This window comes from Nilaparvata lugens, unplaced genomic scaffold (assembly GCF_014356525.2).
Source record: "Nilaparvata lugens isolate BPH unplaced genomic scaffold, ASM1435652v1 scaffold5358, whole genome shotgun sequence".
In the NCBI taxonomy this organism is placed as follows: domain Eukaryota; kingdom Metazoa; phylum Arthropoda; class Insecta; order Hemiptera; family Delphacidae; genus Nilaparvata; species Nilaparvata lugens.
The window spans coordinates 10,574-22,783 of record NW_024091211.1 but is presented as its reverse complement, the minus strand read 5'-3'; the positions used below and the strand labels follow the sequence as shown (position 1 = coordinate 22,783).

General features: G+C 34.5%; 1 protein-coding gene across 1 annotated transcript; it reads left to right on the top strand.

The window, feature by feature from the left end:
- Nucleotides 1-9,221: 9,221 nt before the first annotated feature.
- On the top strand, nt 9,222-10,917 carry LOC111056600 (the record flags this gene model as incomplete). The annotated part of the gene is made up of 2 exons (XM_039444720.1): nt 9,222-9,471; nt 10,898-10,917. Coding segments are annotated over 2 exons (270 nt in total), but the record flags the coding sequence as incomplete, so codon positions are not given.
- Between the last annotated feature and the right edge of the window lie 1,293 nt (nt 10,918-12,210).

Below are 12,210 nucleotides of genomic sequence, written 5' to 3'. Positions count from 1 at the left end.
GCAATTTGTCATTAATTCCCATCCAGCTGTTAACCCTGTTGTCAATATGTGCAGTAGCACAAGTATTCGGGGTGATTTACAGCATTTAATTTGGATTTTCGTTTAGTAATAACTATTCATTAATTAGCATTTGAATAAATGCAATTTGTCATTAATTCCCATCCAGCTGTATATACCGTACTCATGGATGAATATAATAATATATAGCCTATCTATAGATATCTATCTATGTGAAGGCCATCTCACACCGCCGTAGCGTAGCTTGTAATACGTTTTTGAAAAACGTAGCCGACATATTTCCTAATGTTAGCCAATCTGTCCATTTGAATCTGGCATGGCATAATAATAATATTCGTATGGCTTTTATTGGTGGGGAGTTCCTGACGGAAGTTTCTCCTCGCCTGAATATATATCATTTAAGCCGTCAATGGGCCTCACGACTGTCATACTTCAGCCGTGACCGACAGTTTAACGTGCCCATCCAATTTAACTTGAGGAGATAGAACAGCTACGTCTTCCGAAGACTTATTTCAATAGGCATTTTACGAGGTGTTTCCTAAGCGACGGCTCTACGATTCTACCCGAGCGACATTGTAGGCTAGTCTATAAGTCGGCAGGTCAGGATTGGTTGGTTGCTCCGTTTGGGTTGCTGCTAGTGAGGTCCACGTTATAATTGCACTAGAAAACAAAGAAAACAGCGTTGCCAGAGGATAGCTGCTGTTACTGCTATAGGCCTATCTCATGTCATATTAACAACTGTTCATTCTTGTTGAAAATAATCAATTATGTTTTATTCGTCAAGGAAATACACATTCCAATGATTAAACAATAGGTGATAAAATTTGATTATTCATTTATTTTTCTAAACACTATAATCATAATATAATTATGACGATGGAGGAAGAACTAGGCAGAGCCTGTACCATTTCTCTTCCAAATTTTGATAGAAAGTTGATGTTTTCCAAAGAAATAATTGAGATTAAATATTTTGTTCATCAATTATATTATTCTATATTGTTAAAACACGATCTGGCGACGTTGAGGAGCTAGAGAAGGATAGAGAAGGATCTGCTTTGTCGAATGATAGACACGGTTGGCAATACCAATGTTAATTAATAATACTGCCATTATAACGTGGACCTCATGTATGTAAATTGTTATGTATTTTTTATTTCTGCACTTTTTTGTAATTGATTTGAAATCCAGGTTATATGCTTCTTTTATTAAAATGTCTATATTGTTTTGTTCAAAAGGCATTTTTCGGATTTGTTTCAGTAGTTGACCGCAGTGTCTTTTATATTATCTGTTTCAGTTGGGGCAAACTAAGCCGCTTCGGCGAGCGGGCCAATAATTTCAACATTGTTTCAATTCCAAGTTGATTGTTTTGAATTAATATAGTCTACTGTTACAGAGAGACTATGCCTTTTGAAAATATAAACGGTTACCTGATAAGTACCTTAATTTGTGTTATGAAATATGATTGATATCCAACTATTTAATAAATTTCTCAATTTGAAAGATTCAAATAATGATATTATTTCGATTATTTACTTGCCCACCAAGTGCAGTTTTCTCGGTGAAAGCTTAAACCGAATTGGATCAGCTGGTGTGTTTTAATATCAATTAAACTTAACATGGATTTAATTCATATTAAGCCGACATTTGGTTCAAACTGGTACTGTGAAAACGGCTTTTAAATCGTTAGAATTATTCAAGTAATTAGTATGGTGATTATTATCATAGAAAAAAGATATCATAAGAAGATAACCTATGGTATAGATTGTTTATGTTTCATCGTGCGTTTTAAAACAGTAAAGAAAAAAGTATCTCAGGTTTGGCTGAAATTTGCACCATAGATGAAGCTTTATCTGAGAAATGTCTGAGCCAAATTTGGCACCCCCAGCTACTATACAGGGTGAGTTATGCAGCTTCAAACGTAAAATTTGCAAATTTTCAAACGGTGAGGAATTTTGCAAATCGGATTCCAGATTCATGTTCCTCTCATCAAAGAGCATAAGGTCACGAAGTTAGAGCGATTTTGATTTTTCACAAAAAAATTAGATAAACCATGGATTTTATGAAAAATGCGAATGTGCCAGATTCGGTTGATATTCGAACTATGGAAAGAGGTTGACTCAATAGTGATAGATAAATGTCTTTTATTTTCATTTTATAACATTACAAATGATGTGGGCGAAGTTGAGGCAATAAGAGCCCCCCTCTTCCACTTGACCCACAAGTATGGGTCTGTTTGTGTAAATGGCAGAAGATAAGAAAAGATTCATTGAACAATTGACAAGTTTACTTGATAGAATACTTGACAATTATATAGTCTAAAATAAGAACTTAGTCAAAAATAACAGATTAACAAATAACAACTCTAAAGTCATTTTTCACCAAGTTACCAAGAGGGATTATTAACTATGGAATGAGAAAGAAATCAATAAAAATGCTTACTTTCTTAATCAGATTCAGTATAGTTTTTAGTATAAAAGATTTTTTTTTCAAAGAGCAAAGAATAAAGAGTTAACCTGATTTCAAAAACTCAGTCCAAGTAAACTGAAGATCAGTAGTAAATTATACAAGAAAATTTACAATAATCAAAAATATAATAGCTGTAAATTCTGCTCAAAATAAGATCTAGTTGCACGAAATTTGTTTAATAACTGATTAAATTATTAGATTTTTCTGTATTAGCTGTTATGCTACTATAGCGGTGACTGAGGACTCTATAGATTTGTTTCTTCAAGTATTTCAGAAGAAGTTGCTGTTGTGGGCTGTACAGCTCGCTTTCCTGATAGATTTTCCTTTGAGAATCTGATCTGTTTCATTTTCATGATGGCCTATGGGCTATGTGAGATAATGGGATGATGTTCCAGTAATTTAACCATAACCATTGAACGGTTCATCAGAGCCTTATTTTGTAGCAAACGTTGTTGTATAATATAACATTTTTCTTATCATCATATACCGTAGTTGAAAATTTTGTCACTGCAATTAATAAAATCAAACTGAGAGATTTAATGCTTCAAAAAAAAAGCAGGACCGCATCTCTAGTAGAATTTTCCCTAGTTTTTATATCTCTAACTTTTGTTAGCTTCATAGTAGCTTTGTACGCATGAGGACCTTTTTTGTATAATATCAAATTGACTGTTGAGTAACAAGTTCTAATTACTAACTAAAGTCAAGAGTAAAGAGCTATTTTATAGCTTCAAAGAAAAATTTGAATCATATTCTCAATGTAGCCTATTCCTTAGCAATGTTACCTCAATAACTTACTTTTGAAAGACTTCTTGTTGAATATTTAGAAATATTTCAAGCCAGAACAAGTGAATAACTTTTCTCCATTTATTTCGATTTTCAATATAATAATTATATACCGTAGTTAGTAGGTAGCTTTTGAATTTGCCGGTTGATAACCTAGTTTGAATTTGCCGGTGAGCCATCTTGATAATGATGTTTCAAAACCTTTTGAAGAATGAAGAGTGAATCTTTTTATGAATCATTCTTTCAAACGTAATCAAGACATCAATCTATAGTTATAAAATTCCTTATCTATAAAAAATCATTTGAGAACCATTGAATGTCGATATTTTCTCCAAATGCATCAATCAGAAGTACTTATATATATTCCCAACTTTTCAATGAATAATGGTATAAATCAACTAGAGAATATATTTGAAACTTTTAAAATCATCATTTGAATATCATAATTCTATTTTGATGATAGATATACTTAATTATTTTCTATTATTTTTTTGCGTTGTGTAGTGGTACGGCTGGCTACCTGCTGTTCAAGCTAATCAGCTGTTTGATGCTCATTATTTTTTCAACTATGAATTGCGTTAATAGTGCTTCCAATAAACAGGATAATTTGATACATCAGAGAAATAATTTAAATATTCTATTTGAACGTATCAATTGTTAATACTTAATTATTTTTTCATTATTATTTTGCGGTGTGTAGTGGTACAGCTGGTTACCAAAATCCGTCTCCATCGAGGTCAGTTACGTTGCAAGCACGCGTTGCATTTTTACCTCCTATGTCCTTCTGATACCCTGGTATTGGTTTTTGATTTTCCTATCTCTTCAATGTTAAATTTTTGGTTCAAGTGATACAGAATGACGTCAGGGTGATACAGAGATACAGAACGGCGTCCATCTTTGATTTGATACGGATTTAACCTCTATGGATAATCTCTACAGAGGATCAAATCCATAAATAAATATTATTTAAATAATTCTCTATTATATCAGTGTTTAATGATATTTAGATAGTTTTTAATATTGGTTTCAATTGACCTACAGATTTTTTGGTTAAATATTTTTTTGACTGAAAATTGTACTCAACTCAAAATGAATTGAGGTTATGAAAATATTAACCACCAATAACCAATTTTTGGAATTTTTAGTCAAAATTGAAATTTAAAAGAGGAATAGGACAGTTTTAATCTCATCTTTCCAATCATTTTTATTAAAATTATATGTAGAGATAATTAAAGAATAAAACGGTTTATTTGGTAAACAGATACAGGAATTGGAGGTTAGCCTAGTATTCAGTCGAAACTTCAGTAGATAGTTAGGCATTTAAACACCATTATATTTGAAAAGGGTATCAATAAATACATTATAAAAATATTAACCACTTGATATATTGTATCTTCAAAACTAAAAAATGTTTTGGTTGAAACTTGAATATTTAGAAAATTCTTCTCTTCAGTAGTGGAGTACCAAATTTATTGGTTTAAATGCTAGTAAGCTTACTGTATTTTAATATAAAACGTAGCTGGTAATGGTTTATTCACTGATAAACAAACATGAACATTTGCAAATAGGTTATGGGTTAGTTTACAATATTATTCCAGGTTTTGTATGGTATCATAGCCAAGGGTGTCGTTGACAAGTTTATTCATTTTATTTATTGTCAATGCTAATCATAATGTTATACAATAATTAGATTCGGAGAAAAACAACAGGCCCAAAATTTTGAGGCTACCTATGTTTTTCTTTAAAAGAATGAGGTTAGAATTCCACTTTCAAGTTAAATTTTTGGTTCAAGTGATACAGAATGACGTCAGGGTGATACAGAGATACAGAACGGCGTCCATCTTTGATTTGATACGGATTTAACCTCTATGGATAATCTCTACAGAGGATCAAATCCATAAATAAATATTATTTGAATAATTCTCTATTATATCAGTGTTTAATGATATTTAGATAGTTTTTAATATTGGTTTCAATTGACCTACAGATTTTTTGGTTAAATATTTTTTTGACTGAAAATTGTACTCAACTCAAAATGAATTGAGGTTATGAAAATATTAACCACCAATAACCAATTTTTGGAATTTTTAGTCAAAATTGAAATTTAAAAGAGGAATAGGACAGTTTTAATCTCATCTTTCCAATCATTTTTATTAAAATTATATGTAGAGATAATTAAAGAATAAAACGGTTTATTTGGTAAACAGATACAGGAATTTGGAGGTTAGCCTAGTATTCAGTCGAAACTTCAGTAGATAGTTAGGCATTTAAACACCATTATATTTGAAAAGGGTATCAATAAATACATTATAAAAATATTAACCACTTGATATATTGTATCTTCAAAACTAAAAAATGTTTTGGTTGAAACTTGAATATTTAGAAAATTCTTCTCTTCAGTAGTGGAGTACCAAATTTATTGGTTTAAATGCTAGTAAGCTTACTGTATTTTAATATAAAACGTAGCTGGTAATGGTTTATTCACTGATAAACAAACATGAACATTTGCAAATAGGTTATGGGTTAGTTTACAATATTATTCCAGGTTTTGTATGGTATCATAGCCAAGGGTGTCGTTGACAAGTTTATTCATTTTATTTATTGTCAATTGCTAATCATAATGTTATACAATAATTAGATTCGGAGAAAAACAACAGGCCCAAAATTTTGAGGCTACCTATGTTTTTCTTTAAAAGAATGAGGTTAGAATTCCACTTTCAAGCCCAATTTTTACTTCATAAATAACAGTTTGGTGAGATAAAATCAATTTGCATAAACCAACGTACGGTGGTAAACACTTTTCGAATAGTCAATAAGTTCATTTTATTTAGGCTATTTGATGATACATAAAACTTATTCATTTAAATGATTGGAAAGGAGCTAAAGGCACAGGCCGAAACTTTTCCTTCTCCGAATTTTGATTCATAAGCTAGTCAAGAAAGTTGGTTATGTATTATAATTTGAACCATTTATTCATTAACGCTCATGTTTTCCTAGTTTTATCCCAACCTAGCAAATAATAACAGTTTAGCTTGTTAGAACGACAACTTGGTAAGTACCGGTAAACCTAATGATAAATCTATAATGTAATAATGGAAAGAATCGGCTTGTACACGTAGGGGATAGGATATTTTTCAATGACGCATCATCCCCAGGAGACGTCTCCACCGTTCAGCTGCTTTTGTGATAATGCATATTATAATTTGAATGAATTTATGATTGATGATTTAAATTTTTATTGAAAGTGGTCACTGTTTTATTTGCCATTTGAATAGTTGTTCTGTAATTATGTGTATTGAATACAATGAATGAAACAGAAGGTATTGGAGGTATCTCAGTAGGTCGAGTTTGTGAAGTTTTCAGTTAGTCCCTAGCAAAGCACGGGTTACCTGCTGTAGGTAATATTTTGTTTTTTTATTTGACCACTCTACAGTAAGATTGTACACAATAATAATAATGTGGGTCTGTTTTTGCAGTTGCTTGGTATGGATTGTAAGACACAGAAGAAGACGCATTTAGATGTTTTTGGATCTTGAATCTTGATGCTCACAGAAAAGCAAGTCAACCAGACAGGTGAGTCACACAACATAAGTATACTTTTACTCAAGTAGGCCTATACTTACTTAGTTACTTACAACTTAATAGTTGCTACAATACTCTTTTCTGGCTATCAAGTTTGTCAGTGGCTCAATTCAGGGCAGTATTCCACCACCAATTCAATTCAATACTAGCAGATAACCCGTGCACCGCAATGGGCTAATTAAAAATTTAACAGACTTAAAACTTGACCTACCTTAATCTTGAAGAATTAACAATAGGCTAATATTCTTTTATATTAAAAGAATTAATATAACCATCCACGGTGAATAATTAATAATCTATATGCAAATTGTCAAGTTAATCAGTCCAGTAGTTGAGGCGTGATGCTTGATACTTACTTGATACTTGTAGATATCCCACTAGTAGCGCGACAGCGCCGTGGTCGTCCCTGCGGAACACACCGTCATCATAGAATTCGTGCAGGCTATAGTAAGGCTTTTGTTGTAAGTGTCTCTTCTGGAGGTCCTTGAAGGTGCCTATGCTTTTGATATTTTTCATTTCTTCTTCTGGGAGATGGTTGTAAATCCTGCTGCATAAGTATCTGGGCCCCTCTTGCGCCAGTCCAGTTCTCACTGTCAGTATATGGGTGTCATTATGTCGTCTTGTGTTGTATCCATGTATATGTTGGTTCCGTTGGAAATAATCCGGTCTTCTTTCAACCATCAGAGCTGATTCAAAGACAAGGGAGTGTTAGTATTCCAGTCTCAATAAACAAAGTTTTGCAATGTGCCAGGTAGTTTTCATTGTTTATAATTCTAACGATCCTTTTCTGTAGGTGAAGAAGCATGATTTTTTCAAGTATGCATTGTGATGATCTATGAATTTCTATTATGCATTATTCATTATCTCATTTCTATTTTCATATGATGCGTCTGATAATTGGTGAACTGTGATTCCATTCATTCATCTGTGAATTTCTTATTTTTCATCTAATTTATCTATGTTCTTTTACAGGCTCTGAAAATTGATGAAATGGAACAAATTATTTGGACAAGACACTAGAAAAATTCTACTCGGTCGGTTTTGAAATCATACCGCGAGATCTTCGTCTGCACTGCACTAGCATTTCAGGTAACTATCCGAATAGCCTACTATTTTGTATTCATTTCAGTGACAAATATTCATTTGTACCGTAAATGAATAAATGAATATCACAACTGAAATAGAGAGCAAACCTTTGTTTAGGAGGAAATTAAAAGACTCGAATAGTGCTTTTACAGTGCTACAGAACTTTTCGAATCAAGACAAGTTGAACTCATGATTGCTGTGTTCAGAAATAAAAGTATTAATTCAACATCATATCTATGCTACTTTATTGTATATAACAATTGTAAATATATGATTGTTATGGTGACTTACTCAGTTATGTACATGCAGAAATTAAGCATATTTTTAATAACACAGTGTTATGATGTGGCAATTTAATATCTGGGTAGAATGGATCCCTGCAAGCCATTTTTTAAAAATATACAGCAATTTGACTCTTCACTGTTTATTAATGCTGCAGGCTCTTACTTTTCAAAGATATCTTGAATATATTAGATCTAATAAGCGATCTACATGAGCACTTTACTAGAGAGTGTATTCAAGTTGATACCGGTCAGGCTTTTTATTCGGTTGAGGAGATGTTAACTGGTGAAATTCCATTATAATATTGTTTGAATGCCAGACATTATAGTAATCATCGGTTAAAACATGACATGATAAATTGACGGTAGGTACCACATATACTGACTGTGTAGAAAACATATACTCCCTATGTAAATAATTACCTTGACTTGTTAGCCTATAATGTGTATTATTTTGTGTTACTAGTTTCTGTGTTTGTATCAACTATTCATATGACTACTCGTACAGTCCGGGTCCTGTAGCTTTTTGCTTATCGGTGGAGGGCCACTAGACTTCAATACTACCCTTTCAAAAACATCCAACATTTTTGAAAATGTATCTTTTCATAAGCAACAGATGCTCTTTTTCATCTTTTCAAAAGCAACTTGTTGCATCCGAAAAGATATACAAGGAGCATTTCGGAGTTACGTCCTTTTAGCACAACACAGCCTATCAGCTGACATTCGTTCAACAAGCTCTTTCCATTGTTGGTGATACGTTGCAGCTCTCTCATTCATGAAGAATCTCTGTGTGTAGGGAGCTTCCTCCATCTAGGGATCTAGGGTCTCTAAAGCCTGATGTTTTTGCAACGCCGTAATTATTTCCTTGCCTATATGCCGTTTCAAAGCTATGGGATGCGTACTGTACAACATATATGAATATACTAAAACCCTAAATTCCGTCCTGCATATATAGTATATAGATAAACGTGACGTGTGGTTAATGTGGTAATTTGTTGTTTGCAGGGTTTGTTGGAGGCGAACGACATCCACAACAATGGGATAGCGGGGTTCGGGCGCCAACCCGACAGTGACAGTGGTGCACTGCGAGATCCACCACGGACAGACGGGTGGCTTGTACGGGCTCGGCCAGTTCATCGACAACCGCATCCATTCCCACAGCAACCCCACCGCAACGAGATCTACAACGGCCATCAGGGTGGCGTCTTCATCTTGGGCGAAGGCCGCGGCTTGATCGAGCATAACAATATCTATGGTGAGTGAATTGCAAACATCACTATGTTATGCCTAGTCCTCAGTCGCTGGCCCGCGTTGGTCTTGCCATCTACACTGCAATGTGGCCAGTGCCCAATCAAGGCCAGCGTCAAACAATACATGCACAATGGAAACTCGGCTAGAATCGTGACGTCAAAATCCGCCATCTTGAAAGAAAGCCAATCTAGCCAGTGCCGCCCAGAGTGGCAATGATTTAGCCAGTTCTTCTGTCCTATTACATCAGCTGTTCAACTTTGTCGCCTTGACAAAATGTAGCTTGTATCAGAATTTATAAGAGTTTTTCCAATCACTTGATAAATCAAAATTATTCATTATATCACAAATATTTTATTCGATAATTTATTAGATACTCATTTACACAGAAAAATCAGCAAAACAAACGACAAAACAGGCATTGGTTGACTAGTGTGGATGGGTGGTTTGGCCTTCATTGGCCTACGGTGGGGGGCTGGCCTCCGCTCGAGAAAAATTGGAGCGATGGCCAATGAAGGCCAGCGCTGGCAAACTACCCATCGACACACTGGCGGTGGTCATCATTGGGCCAACATGTGGCTGCGGCATAAGGACCCTTATTACTGCCTTGGCGGCTCCACCGGTTTATTACCGCGTGTCAGCGCGTTCTACTGACTGCTACAAGTCACCACCAGGTTTCTAGTGGTCGGTGATATCTGTATTCGCCTCACTTGTTTGTGCTGTCCACGTTGGCAGCAGATGATGTCGAATCGATGACATGAATCATTTTGTAGTGGGATAGCACTAGGTGAACTAGAGACTCGACTGCACTGGATATAGAGTGCTGTCTTTGAGTCTTTCAACCCGGCTCACCCTGAGGGTTGAAGGTTGGGGCCGGCAACGATAAGATAGCCTTGGATGCAGTAGCTAGATTTTAGGAGTTGATAAGTGACGTCGTTCGGCCCCTCGAAATAAACTCCTAATAGCCTCTCTTATTTGGAAAGTCCAGAAAGTTGGTTATGTATTATAATTTAAACCATTTATTCATTAATGCTCATGTTTTCCTAGTTTTATCCCAACCTAGCAAATAATAACAGTTTAGTTTGTTGAAACATCAACTTGATAAATAGCCTACTTCTAATGATAAATCTATAATATAATAAAGGAAGGAATCGGCTTATACATGTTGGGGATAGGAAATACACAAACGACGCATCATCACGTCTCAACTACTCAACTGATTAACTTGAAATGTTGCTTATAGATTCTTTATTTACTGAGGATGGTTATAGGCCTTTTTTAAATCGTTCAAGATCTCAGTAGGTAGATTTTGTAAAGTTTTCAGTTGCCAGGGTTCACGGGTTACACCTGCTAATGGACAATTATTTGCTCTTTAAATATGAGTGCTCTACAGTAAGATTGTAAACTTTAATTATATGTGTCTGTTTTTGCAGTGACTCAATGTGGATTGTGAAGACACAGAAGGGGACGCATTTGGATCTTGAATCATGAATGTTGAATCTTGATGCTCACAGAAAAGGAAGTCAACCAGACAGGTGGGACACACAACTTAAGTTACTTATTCTCAGTTATAATTAAGTATACTTACTTCTTACTAAGTTAATAGCTACTTACGTACAACTTAATAGTTGCTACAGTACCCTTTTCTGGCTATCAAGTTTGTTAGTGGCTCAATTCAGGGCAGTATTTTATCACCAACTTTATGTAATATATCTATTTTGATGATCTGGTAGTATCCGAATCGAAATACTTCTACTACTAATTGAAAAATTGCACTATAGTGTTCGATTTTGATGACACTACAGTCTAAATTTTGAATAATAGTTATTAAAAACTATTACCCACGTTTAGAGCGCTTTCGATTTTCAAATCCATTTTTAACACACATTAATAACTATTATTCAAAAATTGGACTGTAGTTACGTCAAAAATACGAGTAGATCAAAATTGAATTATCAACTAGCAGTTGGTCATGGATAGTGAAATAGATGAGTACTATAGTGAGGTCTATAGAGTAATATAGAATCTTGGCCCACAGATATTCGTAAATTGGGAAACACAACTTTAAAAATATAACATTGAAATATTGAAATATTATTTGCAGGATTGAGACCACAATAGGAGGCATAAAGTCCCTTGATAATTTTGAAAACAGAGACGTTATAGTGAGGTCCACGTTATAATGGCAGTGGAGGAAAGTAGGAGAACAACGTTGCCAATTATCTGCCTTGCCACTGCCTTCTGAAGAGGATAGCTTGGTCAATTTTACCACCAACTTTGGTCAATATCTATTGTTAGTTCCTAAAGGTAGTGGAGAAAAATAGAAGAACAACATTGCCAATAATTATACATAAATATCAGATGTACTGGTATCAGCTATCCTCTTCAAAAGACAGAGAATTGGCAACGTTGTTCTTCTATTTTTCTAGTGGAGAAAGATAGGAGAACAGTAGGGCCGATTCTGTACCTTCTATAGAGGATAGCTGATACCGTTAAGCCTATATCTGATCTGATATCAACTGTTCATTCTTGTTAAAAATAATTAATTATATTTCATTTGGGATTCCATCCCTTCCAGTTAGGCCGCAACTCCACCTCAGCATCTTCATTTCAGTGACCTCCAGTCTGTGTTCATGGGCTTTCTTAACTGCCCAGGCCTCCGCTCCGTATGTCAACGCGGGCCGCACGACACGACTGTTTTATAGATTTTGCCCTTAAGTTTTTCATTCCTTCTATCACAAAGTAT